The sequence below is a fragment of the Misgurnus anguillicaudatus genome, chromosome 6, assembly GCF_027580225.2.
Source record: "Misgurnus anguillicaudatus chromosome 6, ASM2758022v2, whole genome shotgun sequence".
NCBI lineage: Eukaryota > Metazoa > Chordata > Actinopteri > Cypriniformes > Cobitidae > Misgurnus > Misgurnus anguillicaudatus.
In genome coordinates, this window is record NC_073342.2 from 32178011 (window position 1) to 32196019 (window position 18009).

Below are 18009 nucleotides of genomic sequence, written 5' to 3' on the forward strand. Positions count from 1 at the left end.
TTACATTATATCATTGCAACAATCAAAATAACATCCAGTTTACATACTGTATTTGCAAACACTTGCTCTTGCTGATGCTTTTGCTGAAATTGAAGAGGGTTGTTTTACAGATGGAGGTCCGGTAGATTTAAACATCTGTGTAGGTCAGATTTGAACGTTTGCAAATACATAAGTGATGAATGTTATTACAGTAAGTTAGTCAAGCTCTGCTGTGGTGGTAGATGAAGACGGTTCAGGTTTATTCTTCTGCGAATGAAACATGCATGTGCATTATGAATTATATTCTGACACACATCAGAATGCAGTGGTGCATTAAATCAAGCTTGTAAAAGCATCTGTGTTCACATACTGATGTAGAAGATCATCTCTCAGGCCTGAAGAAGCACAGTTGCCCCAGTTTAACTCTTTCCTCGCCATTGTCAATTAAGAGCAAACATTTGCGTGAAAATAACGTGTTCTGATGAGTTTTTATGGTAATCTGTAATACTGCGATTACTCACTAGATGTCGCTCTTACCCAATTTATAAAAAACTGAAGCAAAAAATTAATTATTAATTTTACTCTCCATGTAAAAGGGAGAGTAAGCAATTTCTTCATGATAAGAGTGTGCCCCAAAACATTGAAAATCCTGCTAAATGTCACTGTCCCACCACCGAGACACCTACCTTTACTTTGGTATTTGCATGTGAATTCTTATCTGATCATCATGACAAACAAAATATTGTTCCATATTCATTTGATATATTTATAACACTATATCCTAATATAAATCTCCAAAAATGTTGACAAACTTATATAAGCTCTAAGGATTTCAAAACCTTTTAGCAGTAATAATAATGCAGTGACAGTAATTTATTAATTTGTCACAAGAGTATGCAGCAAACCAATGACACCTACACTGAAAAAATACGGTGGATTTACTATAAAAAACAGTGCATCATTTTTGCAGTCACTTTTTTAAGTAAGTTTTTTAAATTTAATTAAAGTGGATGAAAAAAATGATGCAATATATTTTTAAGTAAATACAGCCTATTATTTTTAGTCCACTGCCTAGTTAGTTATATTTACTAAATTAATTCAAGTAGTCGCAACCAAAAATTATTAATTTAATTTCCTTTTTACAATTTAGAATTACTCACCTTTATGTGTTATTTTTACTCAAATTTGGTTAAACAATAATTAAAAATGTACTCATTTTATTTAATTAAATTTACTAAGCCAATAATTTTTTACAGTGTAGTGGACGTTGTTGATAAAACCACTAAAAAAGTGACTGCACGCCAAAAATTTTGAAAACAACTGATCTAAAGGACTTTCATTTAAAACATCAGCACAAATATAAATTCTGTTAAGTCGTCTCATTTGCAGCAACTTTATCGGAATAATCGCAAAAAATTGAGGATTTGTGGCTTTAAATTTTTTGTTCATAATTCACAAAAATATAAAAGTCACAGTAAGTGACCGGAGAAGATGAGGAGAAATGTAATAAGGAATAAACTTTAATAGTATATAAAACAATAAACAAGATGACGGGTAAATATCACAAAACAGTAAAGAGAACGGACAACCAAGGGGTATAAATAGACAATGAAGATGAACATGGTACATAATGACAGATTCAGGTGAGGAAGTGAGAAGGATTATGGGAATAGGGATGAAAGAGACTATAAACCTGGAAAAAATATATTTAAGCCTTGTATGATAATGAGGATGTTTTTGTTTAGTGTAATAACGTTAACAACCTGACAGATTTAAGCTCCTTTCAGATCAGTCATGTATGATGTGTATTTCATTTCTGTTGGGATGCTGTTGGTGTAGACAGGAAAGCAGTTGACTAATCGGCTGAAATAACAATTATTTCTACATTTTAATATTCAAAAACCATAAGGATGTGAAGCTCACTTCACTTGGTAAATCATTGTGTTTGATTCCCAGGGATCACAGATAATGATTAAATGTCTCGCTTGAATTGACTGTAAGTCACTGTGAGTGAAAGCGTCTGGCAGATACATAAATGTAAATATATTTATAAAACCTTCTGTAAATCTTATAAATAATCTATTCATGTATTAGGTGTTCAGTTGTCATCAGTGTCAGTCTGTTTAATTGCTCTTTAATTATTCATAATAATGTTAATTGTGTAATCATGAAGCTGAGATGGGTTCCTCACACAGATGGGTGGCGCTGTTGTACAGTCAGATAAAGACAAGAGAAGGGTCTCCTCAGTTGCCCTCATGAGGGGTCTCTCTCTCTCTCTCTCTCATGTTTCAGCTCCGTCATGTGAAATTATTGTTTACACCTGTGAGAAGACTTGACCTGTCTGCTCTCATTCAGTGTGCGTGCGTGCATGTGTGTGTGTTAGATTTGTAAGTACTATTATTATGTTCTTATAGGCTACTGATCGGCTCAGTGTCAATCTCTGCTTTACTCTCTGAACAAATGCTTTCACTGAACATGAAGGAAAGTTTATATTAGAAACAAACACACCATGTTATTTATTACATGAAATTATATTCTGTAGTATCCAGTTTAGGGGAGAACCGGGGCAAAAGTAACGTGGGGCGAAAGTAACAAAGCGATTTTCTTCGAGCCCTGATAACATTTGCATTACAAACTATGACAGCATCTTTAACACACAAACCCTTGACAAATATCACGTTATTTACTCAACGTTTTTCGCATGTAGATTCAGAAAGGTGTTTTCAACCCTGATCATCATTTTTTTACCTAATACTTTTATACTTTTAAAAATGAAAGTAAATCATGTTTAAATGTCAGGAGATCCTGTAGGGTCGAAAGTAACACTTGTTACTTTTGTCTTGCTGCTAATACTGTTGTATATTTTGAAAATGTATATTATTCTATTTGATTTAATTTCATTTACATGGTGTTTAAACTGTTAGAAAATGTTTTATTCTCAACAATTTAAGTTTGTGTTGGTTGCTTTTGAAACATTTGATAAAACTGACATTTAAAATGAAAATGTAATTTCGTTAATTTTTACAAAGATAAATGACAAAATAAGTTTGCAGTTACATATTGTCATACACTTGTTTTTATTAAATAAACATGACTAACACAAAAATCTATCTTGTTTTGTTGTTACTTTTGATCCACTTGCAGGTGGGGTCAAAAGTAACAATTCACTACTGATGTTCAAAGTCAAATTATAATGAAGTCGTTTTACGTTTGTTCGAAATTTCACTTGGTATTGATAGACCACACTTGTGAGTTATTGACCACAACAAAAATATATCTCTGTCTATAACATTATCTTGTTTTTTCTGAAAAATTGTACTTTTGCTCTCCCCTATTTATAAACATGGACCATAGCTTTAGTTTCATAGCTACTACAGTCAATATTGTCTTTATATGTTGGAAAGAATCTGTCTTTTTTTGTAAAAGATATTGTAACTGCATCTGTACGTTGTATTGTATATTGTATCTGTTTTGTAAAGTCTGTTGTATTGTGTATATCCTGTAAAACACACACATTTGGGTGAGGAAGGGATTGTGTGTATGTGTGAAGGTGTATCTCGCATATTTTTAATTCAAAGCTAGCGTACATTTTACAAAGAAAATAGTCTGTTTTTATTGTCATGTAATTCTTTCTTCTGTTATTTGTTTAGGGTAAAATTTGACCTGGATATGTTCTTGAGAGTTGTACGAGTTGTGGATATATTCAGTTTTGAGAGTCTCTCTGTGTCTACCGGTGTGTCTCTCTCTCTTTCTCTTTGTCTCGGCATCTGTTGCCTCTCATTTGCCTCATTGATATTCTTTTATTCTGTGTAACCCCTGACTGTGGGGACTCATTCACACAACACAACACAACACACACACACACACACACACACACACACTCACACACACTCACACACACACACACCACCCCATACATCACATCACACCACACAGAGAGACTCTTAACAAGCAGTTTCAACCCCCACCACACACACACACACACACACACACACACACATCTCTTTATATATCTCCTGACTGCTGATCTTCATGTGTTTAAGATCAAAACAAACCGTGCATGCTCTCATGATCCACATCTGCGTGTTATAAAGAGAAACTGAGCAGCGATGGATATCTGTGGAAAACATATCAGTGATGTCATTACAGCCTAAATGACATCACAAAATCTTTGCGTGAACTGGGTGGAGCCGTGAGGGGCAGAGAGTTAATTGCACATTGTTTATAGAGAGAGGGGGCGGAGTCAACTTTCGCCCCTTTAACTCATCATCGCTGGAGGCGTCCATTATGGGTACACATCCTGTGCTAATTAAGCAGTGTTATTTAATTAAAAGTGCAGCGCGCGCAGATCGCATTACTCACGGCAAATTAAGAGCCGCCAACCGTCTGCGATGAGAGAGAGAGAGAGAGTGGGAGAGAGATGTTCTGCTTATAGTGTGCTGCCTACATAGACAGCATCTCAAACTAGAGGTTATCTCGGGTCCAAAAAAATGTAACCGACCCAAAATGAACAAAATCACTTTTTACCCCAACCCCACATTCATAAATGATTTCTTTTTTTTACAACCTGAGACAAACCCAAGACAAATACGAGAAAATTAGATCGACCCAACGGCTAAGGCTGTCATGATTATGACATTTGGCTGACGGTTAATTGCCTAATAAATTATGACGATTAATTGTCTGTTTTATTGCTTTGACGTTCAATTCTCATAGATTTTTTTTGTTACATTGTTGTGATCATTAAAATTAAATATTTTGCAAGGTTTACCTGGCAGTAAATATTAATACACATAACACATATTTCAAAGTTATTATTTTATGAATATATCTTTCAAAAACTGAAAATTCTTCATAAGAAATAAACACAAATAAAGTGTCTGAAAAATAACTGAAAATAAAAATGCAATAAAAATAAACTGACTATTCCAGAAAAGGCCTTAAAGGTGCAGTGTGTAACTTTTAGAAGGATCTAAAGACAGAAATTCAATATAATATACATAACTATATTATCAGTGGTGTATAAAGACCTTACATAATCAACTGTTATGTTTTTATTACCTTAGAATGAGCCATTTTTATCTACACACACTGCGGGTCCCCTTACATAGAAGTCGCAATGTATTTGGAAATGTATGTTGTTTTCTGGCAATTCATAATGCTTATCAAAGTTTTGCAGCATGCTGTTTTTCCACTGTATTAAATGGCTTTGCAATGTATTGCGTTACACTGTCAAGTAGCGCCATTAGATATGGTTTAGTTTATACAGGCGCTGCAGCTCCCCCTTGTGTTTCTTAGAGAGATATGCAATCATTGCGGTGATCTGAAATCATCGCAATGATGTCAAACAATCGCTATGAGACGATTATTTAATCATTGTGACAGCCCTACTAACGGCAATTTTTTTTAACCCGACTGGACCCGAATGTAAACGGCACTGACGTGTTCAGTCTCCAGCCCTGCACGCACCACTCAGACATCAACACCGAGGTAGACGCTAAAATTTGCATTCAGAATTGATTGACAGGTCTTGCTCTACAGCCACACCATGTTGCAAGCTCTCTTGGTGGGATTGCAAAGGATTCACGCGCACACACGAGATGGGGTCCATTCGGCTTATAGTATACCTGTGTCCGAAGCACACTTTTAGACCAGAATCTACTCAAGTTGAACCTTTGGTTTTCAGATCTAAATCTAAAGACCTCTATTTCGAACTCTTAAACCAAACCTAAAAGCCTGTAGGAAACATTCAAATAACAAACTTTCTTTACCGATATATTTGATTATTTAGAATAACATCTGCTCATAATTTTGTTTCAATGCGATTCTGTTGTCATTGTAACCCAATTCAAAATAATCATATAGTAGGAGTTCTGATTTCTCCGCCACCCTTTTAAACAATCAGCTGATGTCTGGTAGTAGGAAATCATGCTTTTATCTGCCAATACCTTATAGACCGATATGCATCTTTAGTTTGTTGTCATACAGTAAAAGCAGGCCTATAGAGTTGTGCATAACAGCCAAATCACCGTTTCAGAGACATATTTACTATAAATCTAGGAAATGCATTTGAGAAGAAACATCTGAAGTATGAAATTTAATCTCTCTGCTGTTTTGTGTCTGGCCGTGGATTGAAAATATCAGGTTGTATAATTAACTTCACAGCTGAATAGATGGGCGGTACAAGCAATGGATTTCCTCAGCCGTGAGTGAAAATATTATATTTGTGTATCTGTATTTCAATCTGGCACTTGCAGACAGACTGCCGTGGGTCTGCTGTAATTGAAAATAACAGAGACAGCAGAAACATCCCGAGATAAATGCTGCATTGGTGCGAGGGGTCGGGAAGGCGATGTTTGTGAGACCGCCGTGTTGACACCTCACCACATAATCAATATCTGTGGAATAGAGCGATAGTGGAAGCGTATATATCTCATTTTGAGCCGAGATTGGACGGGCAAATCAGGTCAGATATGTGTGAAGGTCACGGGCTGCACTGAAAGATCTACAATCGCTGTCACCTTTAACCTTAGCAAAATTAACAACCCGTCTGACAAATGGACAGAGCCGTTCGATTTGTGAAAGAACATTAAATTTAATAGAAATCAATAGCGTGTGTTTCGCTCAAAACTTCATAAATCATTCATGTACTCGCATGGTAATTGTCGCGATAAATCAAAATCAGCATTAGGTCTTGGCTTTTCATAAACAATTATTACACTATGTAAATCTAAATTATATTAATGCCTCAAAATGACAAGTTCACTGCTTTTGTGGAAAAGTTTTTTATTTGATTTTGGACAAATAATCCTTTTATGATTATGTCTTTGAGACACTTTTTAAAATGTTAAAAAAGAAGTTAGACTTTTAAAGTTATAGATGTGTAAAGAAATGATGAAAGAATGTTGTTTTTTGGGCAAACTAACCATTTAAACTAGGTCATGTTTTAAGAAAAGCACTAAATCTGGGGAGATGCTGGTTTTTGACTTTCTAGGCCAGTGGGCGTGTCCTGCATCGAGGGGGCGTGGCTAGTGTTCTCTCACAGGTCAGCCCATCAGGAGACGAGCTGCTTCTGTTGTTACCGTGACAACAGCAAACTCCTCCTGGGATTAACAGATGCACATATAGGTCGAATTGTACATCAGGACTGACACGTATATGCGATCACCGACGTAACTATCTCAATGTGATCCTAAGTGCTGTTTTACAAGCTATCGCTATCATAAATCAAACTTATTTCTGTGCTAGTAAAGCTGTCTAATGCTTTTTATAAAACTAGCATATGTGCCTTTTGTCCAAGATGAGATTCCCTGGGGAAAAGCAACACAAATCTGCATAATTTAGATAAGATATGAGAGAGATCATTTGCTTTGTGGTTTTCATAATAATAAGCTTCTGCCATCGCACAAATAGTCAACATTACCTGGATGTGTGCAAATATTACAGCACTTTTTTAGAATTAGTATTTAGTTTATTAAGCATAAAATTCACATTAATGTTGACTCGACAGTCAACAGAGCAGAAATCCACGTTTTCCTTTGGGAATCGATTGTAAAAAATCGTATGCAAACCTGCGTGAGATTCCTGAAAGCTCTTTGGCTATCGGTTACAATTATCCAGCAGAAAGAAAATGACATTTCAGAGGGAGGGCGAGTTAATACATTTCAAAGAAAGATGATAAAAAGTAATACTGTTTTGGAATATGAGCGGAGGAATGAATGACAATTTAAATTTTTGTATAAACAGAGCATCGTAATAAGGAAATGTGCTAACGGGAACGGCCACTATTTGTAATGTCCAAAGCGGTGCCTGATTAAAATTCAGTCCAGCCTCAAGAGTTTCACAAGCATCTCTGAGATGGCCGGCAGCCGTTTTGACAGCAGACGAGAAAGCTCCTGAAAATAGACCAAAGGCAAATTGAAATTTTTAGCAGCCGCAGGGGTTGAATTTGTCAAAATCATGACTAGATTTTTTGTTGGACTCATTAGTAAGTCACTGTGGATCAACATTCATATGAATTCACTTGAGCGACACATCAGCAGTCAGGTCACAGACGTCTCCATACACCTCTTATGTTTTAATTCTGTGACTTCTCACGCATCTACTCGTGTAGCACATATGACCTCTTTTTTTTAATAACGGGTCTTATTTTTTATAAACTGTGCTGCTGGATGACTATAATTAACAGAACGGACATGAGGGAATACTTCAGTTAAACCACATATGCACAAGCAAGCTGTTCAAATACTATAAAAATTATTTATCTGAATGTTTGCAGCTGAGACATTTTTAACTTTCACCCTTATAAATCTTTGGTCTAGAAACAAAATGTTGTCATCTTTTTAAAGACACTTTAAAGTTTTTCACTGAAGTGTTTGGAATATTAAATAAAAAATGGTTATAGCAGTCTAAATGTATTTAATAAAAAATGATGCAATAAAGTATTTTTTTTATATTTAACACTTTCCCCGCCATTTGAGTTTTCTCGTTAATTAAGAGAAAACATTTGCGTAAATGATGAGTTTTTATGTTAATCTGTAATACCGCAATTATCCACTAGATGGCTTAAAAATTACCCAATTTATGAAAACACCCCAAAAAGCCAAAACATTATTTACTAATTTTAAACTCTGTGTATGTTTTGATAATTTCTTCACAGAAATGCAATTATTTCAGCTTTTTGCAAAAACAATTTGTATTTTTGAAGAAAAATACCCATATTTAAGAGTTTATAAGCAGATAAAAATATAGATAGGATGAAATGCCCCCCCCCCCCAGTTTTGTTTGTTTGAAAGGAGAGGGTCGGTTCTTTCATTTGATATATTTTTATTTTATATATATTTTTTGAAGAAAATTTTCCTGGAAGGCATTTTGTGAAACTTCTGTGAAAATCACAAAAAATGCCGGGGGGCAACTTTTCAAATAATGGCTGGCGGGGGAATGAGTTTAAAAACATACAAATAAAACTGGTTTACACCCAAAATGCTAAAACAAAATAAAGCCAGAAGTCTCAAATAGTTTCTATACCAAATGTCAGGTTAAAATCACAAAAAATTAAGGTTTCTGTCACACTTTTAGTGGTTTTACCAACAAATACCACTAGGTGTCATTGGTTTGCTGCATACTCTTGTCACAAATTAATAAATTACCGTCACTGCATTATTATTTCTGCTAAAAGTTTTTAAAATATGAAAACTACATTCTTAGAGCTTTCCAATGATATGTGTCAAGATTATTGAAGATTCATTTAAAGAATATTAGAATTATGAATATACAAAAATGTATATGTATTCCTATGGGGTCAGTGACATTTTACAAAATGACCAGTGGCGGCTGGTGACTGCTCTTCCGAGGGCCGCAAATACAAAATATGTGTTGGGAGTGTCATGTGAACCATGTGCATCACGTGTTTTGTGCCTGCTGCACACGTGTCGTAACAGTTTATGATAAAAGAGACGCTTACATTCAAAAAAATACATGCAACTTACAAAAATACAAGACACTCACTTAACGGTAAACTCATGAGATTGTGCGAGTATCTGGCAAACGCGAGCGTCTCTTTTATCATAAACACTTTAGACTCGTCTGCAGCAGGCACTTATTTTGACAAGACACGTGATGCACACAGGTTCACTCGACGCGCCAAACACACATTTTGAAATTGCGAACCACACACATGACGGGCTACATACAAGTTTGTGACGAACTTCGCATCGTGCCCCTTGAATAAAAAGTCACTGGCCGCCACTGAAAATGACTGTCACTATACAATTTCTATCATATGGCTTTGAAATATAAAAACTAAATTTTTAGAGCTCTTCAAAAATATGAAGTTTGTCAAGATTATTTCAGGGTTGTAGGATATTTACAAATAAGATAAGATTAAGAAAAAAACGCTTACTAAGTCAATATTTTTGTAAAATGGTAATGAAATTAGAGCTTTACAAAGAAATCTTTATAGTTTGTTAAGATTAGTGTAGGTTTAGACTAAGAAATGATTATTTTAAATATGTAATGCCAAACGTCCCACCTGTGGGACACCGCAGTTAAAACTTGTGCTGTCTCATGAGCGGCACACCTAAGTTTGCTTCATTATTTTGCATGTAGAAAAAATCTATCACGACAAAATATATAGTTGGAAAGGTCTAAGAATTATGAAGGTTTTTTCATATTTAAAAACCTTTTAGCAATAATAATAATGCAGTGACAGTAATTTATTAATTTGTGACAAGAGTATGCAGCAAACCAATGACACCTAGTGGCTGTTGTTGGTAAAACCAATAAAAGTCTGACACAAACCTTATTTTCTGTGATAATGTTATGTATAAAATATATACTTTATTGCATTGTTTATTTATTACAATAAATGTTAACCGCTATAAAAAATTTATTTAATATTTTCACCTCCAGACACTTCTATGAAAACTTTAAAGTTTTTTTTAAAGCAAGACCAAGATTAGGCTTCTAGACCAATAAAATGCCAGAGTTATTAATTTAAAAGTGTACCCCCCCCCCCACACACACACACACACACTCAAAAAGGGCTGCGCCAGTTAGGGGGTTAAAGCATCTTAGGAATGAGGTATTGTGTAATGTATTCTGGTCTTGCAGGAGGATGCTAATATATGAGTTACATCCCTATCCTTCGGTCACAAAGCGAATACTGCATTAAATTGACATCCATAGTGAATAAATCAACAAGCCAGACCTTAATAAGAGAGAGAGGGGGTTGTGTTTTGCCACATTGCTTTATTTTTCAGCATGAGATGCCTATAGAGGTCTCAAGTCTAAACTAGTGCGAGTGAGTTAAACCGGTCAGAGGCATCGGTCTGCATCACCGGGTATTATCGATTATCACGCCCTTGCTAAACGACTCCCTGCGGGATCACTCGACCACTGGCCGTCTTCCAGAACCGCAGGGTGTTTGAGACTTAATGTGTTAATAAATCTTGGTTCTGACCAAAGTGGCTTTATCGGTGTGTGCGTGAGGGTGATAAGTCTCGATTTGGATGGGTGTTGTATTTCCGGGTGGAATACAGATTTTGTCTTGCTCATTATGAAACTGTAATGCAGCACACAGTGATGTTAATGTATGTCATGAGAAGTGTCGTATGGGGGTTAGGCGTTGATTTGCAAAAGATTTGACACATTTGAGTCGACCGGCTTGTGAGTCTTTGGTGATGTTAACTAACTAAACACACTAATAAGAGTGAAAGCTCATTAAATCTGTGTGCTCGTTTAAAGGATCATGTGCTTATCCGTAAGACATTCAGAGCCAAACCAAGACTTTTAGTATTTGTTTGCAATAAAATTGGCTTTGTTCTGTGCTCTTTAATCCATATAGTGACAAACATAAGCAGATTAACTGGTTCTTACCTGTTCAAGGTCTGTAAACACGTCGGCGGGCATAAAAGCTGCACAAAGACGACATACGAACGCCTGTGTTGTGTATGTGTTTGTGATTTTTTTTTTTTTATGTATTATACAAAGAAGTGAAGTGTTTGTTTTCATTGTGAAGTTATTCTGTACTATAACCACTGAAACATTTTCAGTCTGAATCTTTTGTTGATGTAAAACTTCATCAAAACAACCCATCATTCACTCTCTCTATCTGTCGATCTCTCTTTGTCTGTCTCTCTCTCTCTTTCCAGTGCCCACATGGTGACAGAATACATGGGGATCAGGAATGAGAGTTTTATGAAGATTGCTGCTGTGGGAACTTGGATGGGTGATTTTGTGACGGCGTGGATGGTGAGACATAAAACACATTCTAATCTGTAATCTAATCTGAGTTACATTTGCAAATGGAAAGAATAGGCTTTATGCCCAGCTGCACTACTTCCTGAACTTCAGCCAGCTCCTTGTTTCCTGTCTGCCATTATTGGACAAACAGATTAATCCAGGTGTGTCTGATTATTGTTGTTGTGACTACTGAGGTCAGACACACCTGGATTAATCAGTTTGTCCAATAATGGCAGACAGGAAACAAGGAGCTGGCTGAAGTTCAGCAAGTAGTGCAGCTGGGCATAAAGCTTATTGGTCACTGTAAATTCCGAGTTGATTTTATCAGGGGCGTCATGCACCAATTTTTTTAAGGGGGCACAGCTCACAGACATTTGTGCTTACACAGACATCAAACGAAATGGCTTTCGTGGCACTTACATTTCTAACAATCTGAACACCCTGCTTTCATGCAAAAACCTCCAAAATAAAAGTGTTGACTAACTTTCATACCAAATACTAATCAATCGGAATAATAACATATTGGTATCATATTTATATCTGAAACTGCATGTTTTATTTAAGTTTTAATAAATTACTTGTTTAATTGTGTCATTAATGCATTTTGCACAACAACTGCATTATCCTATAAAATTAATGTAATTTTAAATCCATAAAGTGTATGAACAACGAAAATGGCATAAGTTATAGCCACGTGATTGGATTTTGATGTTCAATAATGATTTAAAAAAAAATGTAGATAAAATTATTAGAGGAACACATTATTGCATCAAATTTTACCTCATATGTGAGCATGTGTGATTCCGCGCCCCCGTGAACTCTGGCAAACTTTGGCGTTGGACCAAGAAGATGAATCTAGAAATCTCTACTAATGAAACGTTGAGACGGTCACATTTTAAACCATACATTTTCTACACAGAGGAGGTTAACTGGTTGACTGCGCTGTCTGCAGCACCTGCCGCCAGAATAAAGTAATGTAACACAATCAAATGGTGAAAATCTATGAAAAGTGACAAGAATGCAGCACAAAATTGATAATATTGTGCATATTAAACAGATTAAAAGAAAAATAACAGATAACTGGACGCTTCTTTGATTTTGAAGTTGCATGCAAAATCCATTTGGGGGCACCAAGCCCCCTCAGTTTCAATGGGCATGACGCCTCTGGATTTGAGCACTAATCTGAATATTAAAGGGTAGGGGTGTGCATTGGCACTGCCCTCACAATTTGATTCAATTACGATTCACCAGGTTTCAATTGAATTCGATTCTACGATGCATTGCGATGCATCAGAATTCTACTGTACACAACAAGACAAATTTTTCATCAGTCAAGTAGTAAAGTCAAGTGCAACTATTCTCAACTAAAACAGAAGCTTAGCAGCTTTAAGACAATGACAATTATATACCTGAGATGAGAATTTTACACACAGGGTAAGTCTTGTCTAGTTTTCCATAAACTTTGTAGATTCCGAAATGTGCCCATATGTCCGCTTTCCATGGAAAATGGTGCGTTTTTATTTACCCATTTATCGCGGTCATCTCTCTCTGCCTCAGCCATCTTGATTGTTGTTGTTATGCCCCCAGATGTAATTGAAACTTCACAACTTTATTGTCCACTCGAGGCCAGAAAATAAACAGTGACATAATCGATTATGGCACTTTGCTGCATCGATGCTGAATCGTGCATGCGCGCATTGCAATGCATCGCCGAATCGATTATTGTTGACACCCCTATTAAAGGGGATATATTATGAAAATCTGTCTTTTTCCATGTTTAAGTGCTATAATTGAATCCCCAGTGCTTCTACCAACCTAGAAAATGTGATAAAGATCAACCCAGTAACTTAGTTTTGGTAAACCATTCTCTACAAGCATGAGAAAAAATAGCTCATTGAAATTTGTCTTCCCTTGTGATGTCAGAAGGGGATCTTATTATAATAATACTGCCCCTTAATCTGCACCAGAGAGAGAGAGAGAGAAAGAAATAATTGACAGCACAATTGAGTTTTAATTTCAACAAACCATCATTATGGTGATCAGTGTTTGCATTTCATCAGCTCATTTGCATTTTAAAGGACACACACAAATACGGCTTATTTTTTGCTCACGCCTACAAAGTGGCAATTTTAACATGTTTTAATTGATTACCTATATGATATTTTGAGCTAAAACTTCTGGGGACACCAAATATTTATTTGACATCTTGAAGTCTTTAAGAGGACGTCTCTTTCAGTGCTTGTGACAGAACAGATTAAAGCAAAGAGGAATGGATAATATCAGCAAAAAGCAAACGTTGTTTAAGACGACAACAAAGTGACATGCATTGATGAATCGTATCCACAGGCTAAGTGTTAAAGCATTTTGATTATTATTGGGATTCGGTTTAATAATAAAGCTGAAATCGCACAGATCTACTGAATCATAATCTCATGATGAATGTGTCTTTAAGTTGAAACATTTTATAATAAATTAAATGCAATTAAATATCTGTTTCTTAATGGAATAAAATCAATAAGATTTTTACTTCAAGACGTCTGTAAAGCCGATGCACTTCAGCTTTTATGAAAATGTGTTTTACAAACTTTACTGATGTAATCGTATAAGTTCAGCATCTCTTCAGTGAAGCTCGGTTGAGTCTAGACACATTTTTTCCAAGTTCCTTCAAGGACACAGAGGAAAGAAACGTTCTTCCTTATACAACATTCGGCATCAAAAAGCCTTTCTGACACAAACACGGCAGGTGTAGTTGAAGATCTTCTGGGATCAGGGGCTGTGTTGTCTAAAAGCATTTGTGTTTGTGTGTGTCTGCTGTCTTTCCTACATTAGTATTCTTCTGTACACCTCTTGCATGGTTGAAGGATAGAGGAGAGAGGTGTGGAAAGAAAGAGGGATTAAAAAGAAAAGTGAAGAACGAGAGGAAGGGCACACGAGCGCTCCTAAAGTGCTGAATCGAGACATTACGGGCAGATTTTACATGTCATTAATTCAGCTCACACGGCTGAGGGTTTGGGTGAGACGTCTTTGACAGGAACACTATGATTTACTTCACTTTCTCTTTATAGTTTGATTCAGGAACTTTACATTGAAGGTCCCTGTGTAGTGTACACTCCTCCATTCACACTTAGGAGGGTACAAAATGTTTTAGGAATGATGATGCATGTGCATAAGAATATATAATCATATGCATAATGTATGTATGAATATTTAATTCATTAAAGCAACACTATGTAGTTTCCATTTAAAAATGACTTACAGCTCCCCCATGTGGTTGAAAAGCGCAACAGTGCCTGGTATCAGACACTCTTCTGCAGGCAGGGGGAGGGGCGGGGCTGTGTGCTCTACCCTCCACCGCCACTTTCAGAGTGTGCTTGTAGCAGCTAGGAGGCTGCTCAGGTTGCAGCAACAGTACAATTTGTCCAGATAAAAGTTTTTCTATCACTGAAATAATTTTAGAGACATTATTTAAAGGTAAAAAAACTACATAGTGTTGCTTTAAGATGAGATACTCATATATATCAGCGTCAGGAAAACTATTATATTATAGGTTAATATCCATCATTTATTTCCAAACAAACTTATTTTTACAGATTAAAGTAAATTGTTGTGTTATGGTGCAGCTTTGTTTGATAAAATGCACTAACAGTTAAAACTCTAACAGATTGGAGTCACGTCTCTTTTGTCACGTCTGATTGAGTAGACTGACATTAACACAAATCCTATAAATACACACAACCTAACAAGACTAATCAATATAAACTAATAACATTAAACTAATGAACTGGACAGTAAACCAATTACAGGAGAGGATTGCAGGAAACTAGAAAATAAAGCTCATGACAGATTAAAAGTGACTTCAAGTGGCTTTGTTGTGTTATTGTACAATTGTGTTGAAGGTGAATATGTTGTGTGTGTGTGTTTGTTTTTAAGGTTACAGATATGATGCTACAGGACACACATTATCCTGACTGGGGCAGGACAGCGAGGCACTACTGGAGGAAAGGCAATAACAGGATCGTATTATTCTGGTGAGTGAGGATAACTTTAACAACGTAGACACTTTACAGCTTAAAGGTGCCAAAGAATGCATATTAATATTGTTAAATTATTCTCTGACGTCTACACAGAAGGTTTGTGGCTTTATTCAGTGCAAAAATAATGTCCATTTAAAACCCTAGGATTTGTCTTTATAATAAAATGGTCTATTATTACCTTATTTTAAAGGGTCATGAATAATATTGTTGAGCTCTGCTCTGATTGGCTGTTTCTCAGAGCAGCTCCTTCAGTAGCTCTGTGTGTGTGTAAACAGATCTTATTTTGAGTCTTCATCTGGTTAGTGTTTTTATTAAGATGACTTAGAGTTATTTAAAACAAGACAAAACAAGCAAAGTATTCACTTTTGTTTGGCAACTTCAAATCATTTTTCTTATTTCTTAATGTTTTTATAATGAACATAAAACTTTAAGCTGTCGAATATTTTATTGCATTGAAATTGCGAGTGGGAAAAACTTAAGATTCAGTTTTAAACAATGAGTGGACCTTCCCTACATCTACAACATTAAATGTTAATAAGGTTGTGTGCATTTGGCACTTTTTGCTTTCCTTCTGCGGTTAAAGTCTCTACAAGAATAACAATACCTCAGCAAAATCTCCCTTTTGGGGACGTCCTCATTTTTTGGGGGGCATTTTTGCCTTTATTTGATATTTAAGGAATCGACATAAAAGTATAGGGTGGAGAGTAGGGTATGGGATTGACAAAACCAGTATTCGAACTCAAGTGCCAGAAGTGCGTCTGCACCATATGTTGAAGCACGGTCCACTACACCATCGGCTCCGACAGGAACGTCTTCAATTGTAAAAATGATATCAAAGCATAAAGTTTTTTCTATAATTGTAAAAATGCAGAAGGTTTTCTGTAAGGGTCAGATTGTGGGTTAGGGGTTGGGTTATAATATTAATAACTAGTGCTCTATAAAAACAATAGAAGTCTACAGTATGTCCTCATTTAGGTAGGTAGGTTGGTGTGTGTGTGTGTGTGCGCGTGTGGGTTGCTATATTTGGTGGTGATATACAAGGTTTACAAGGAATAGTGTATAATGACATGTTTATTATGCTATAAACACGGGAAGTATTGTCCCTGTAAACCACAAATGCCAACGTTTGTGTGCTTTGTGTGTGTCTGCGTGTGCATGTGTATTTGTATGTGCGATTGTGTGTGCGTGCGTGCATGCATGTGCACGTGTGTGTGTCTGTGCATTTGTGTGTTCGAGTGTGTGTGTGTGTGTAAATAACACTTTAATCCTCATTCTGAGTGTCAGTGAGTTTAATTTAAGAGACACACAGCAGAAAATCGATGTACACGGGTTTGTTTGCGTGACCCCACAACAAAACACAATCACCTGACAACACACATGCTTGACCCGGACAATAAGTGAATAATACACACAACACCTTAACTCAACTGTTTGGCATGCACATCTCTTGTGTAGGGTGCATCCTTTCATGCCCCCACCCCAAAAAAAATTATGACAATCTCAAACTTGACATTTCAATTTAACAAAACATCATATATGATACAATGTAGTGCTGGTGGTTAGTAGCCTTATTTTTCTGAAGTTTAATTACACAGGGCTGTCTGACACCATCTCACGCCACCCAGTTTGAGATCCACTGCCTTAAAATATCATCCTGATAAACATCACAAGAATAATTTTAAAATAAAACAAATACAAATTTTCTAACTTCTCTGTATTTTCATCATGCAGTTGTAAGAGGTCCTGTTTTCTGTTTTTCGTGTCTCAGCATCTAACTGTTTAAAATGCAAGAATGTGTTTACATTTAAAACAGCAAGTGATGCTTCTGTCAGCCGGCCTGAATATCCCAAACTGGGCCGTCTCTGTTTTGAAGCCCTGCGTACATATTCATCCAAAAATCAGCATGAAATTCAAGCAGCTCTTAAATTGAATTCCCACATACAGTAAATCAGATTTGACGCATTCACAAACAACAATGAATCTAAACCTTACAGTAGAAAGAGACGCTGACCTTGGATCAGTTGTCATTGGCTGATAAATGTGATCGCACTGACAGCAGGAACTGATCTGGTGTCTGTATTATTCATTCATTCCAGTATTCAGAGTGTGTAGTCACATTTCATCTTCTGTCTCGTATTATTAATGGACTTTCTCCCATCGTCTCCATCCATTAGTAAAGGACAGACATCATTTCATGCACTCAGTAAGATGGAGAACTGACTGCGTTTCTGAGCACGTCCTGACAGGTCGCAGT

The 18009-nt window shown here is 36.1% G+C and overlaps 1 protein-coding gene across 2 annotated transcripts in view; it reads left to right on the top strand.

The window, feature by feature from the left end:
* Positions 1–18009, top strand: part of tmem117 (transmembrane protein 117) — a 55561-nt gene that overhangs the window by 24678 nt on the left and 12874 nt on the right. For both annotated transcript variants that reach the window (XM_055191638.2, XM_055191639.2), the window contains exons 4-5: positions 11631–11730; positions 15652–15749. In XM_055191638.2, the coding sequence (XP_055047613.2) occupies positions 11631–11730; positions 15652–15749 (198 nt within the window). The remainder of the gene's footprint in view (positions 1–11630; positions 11731–15651; positions 15750–18009) is intronic.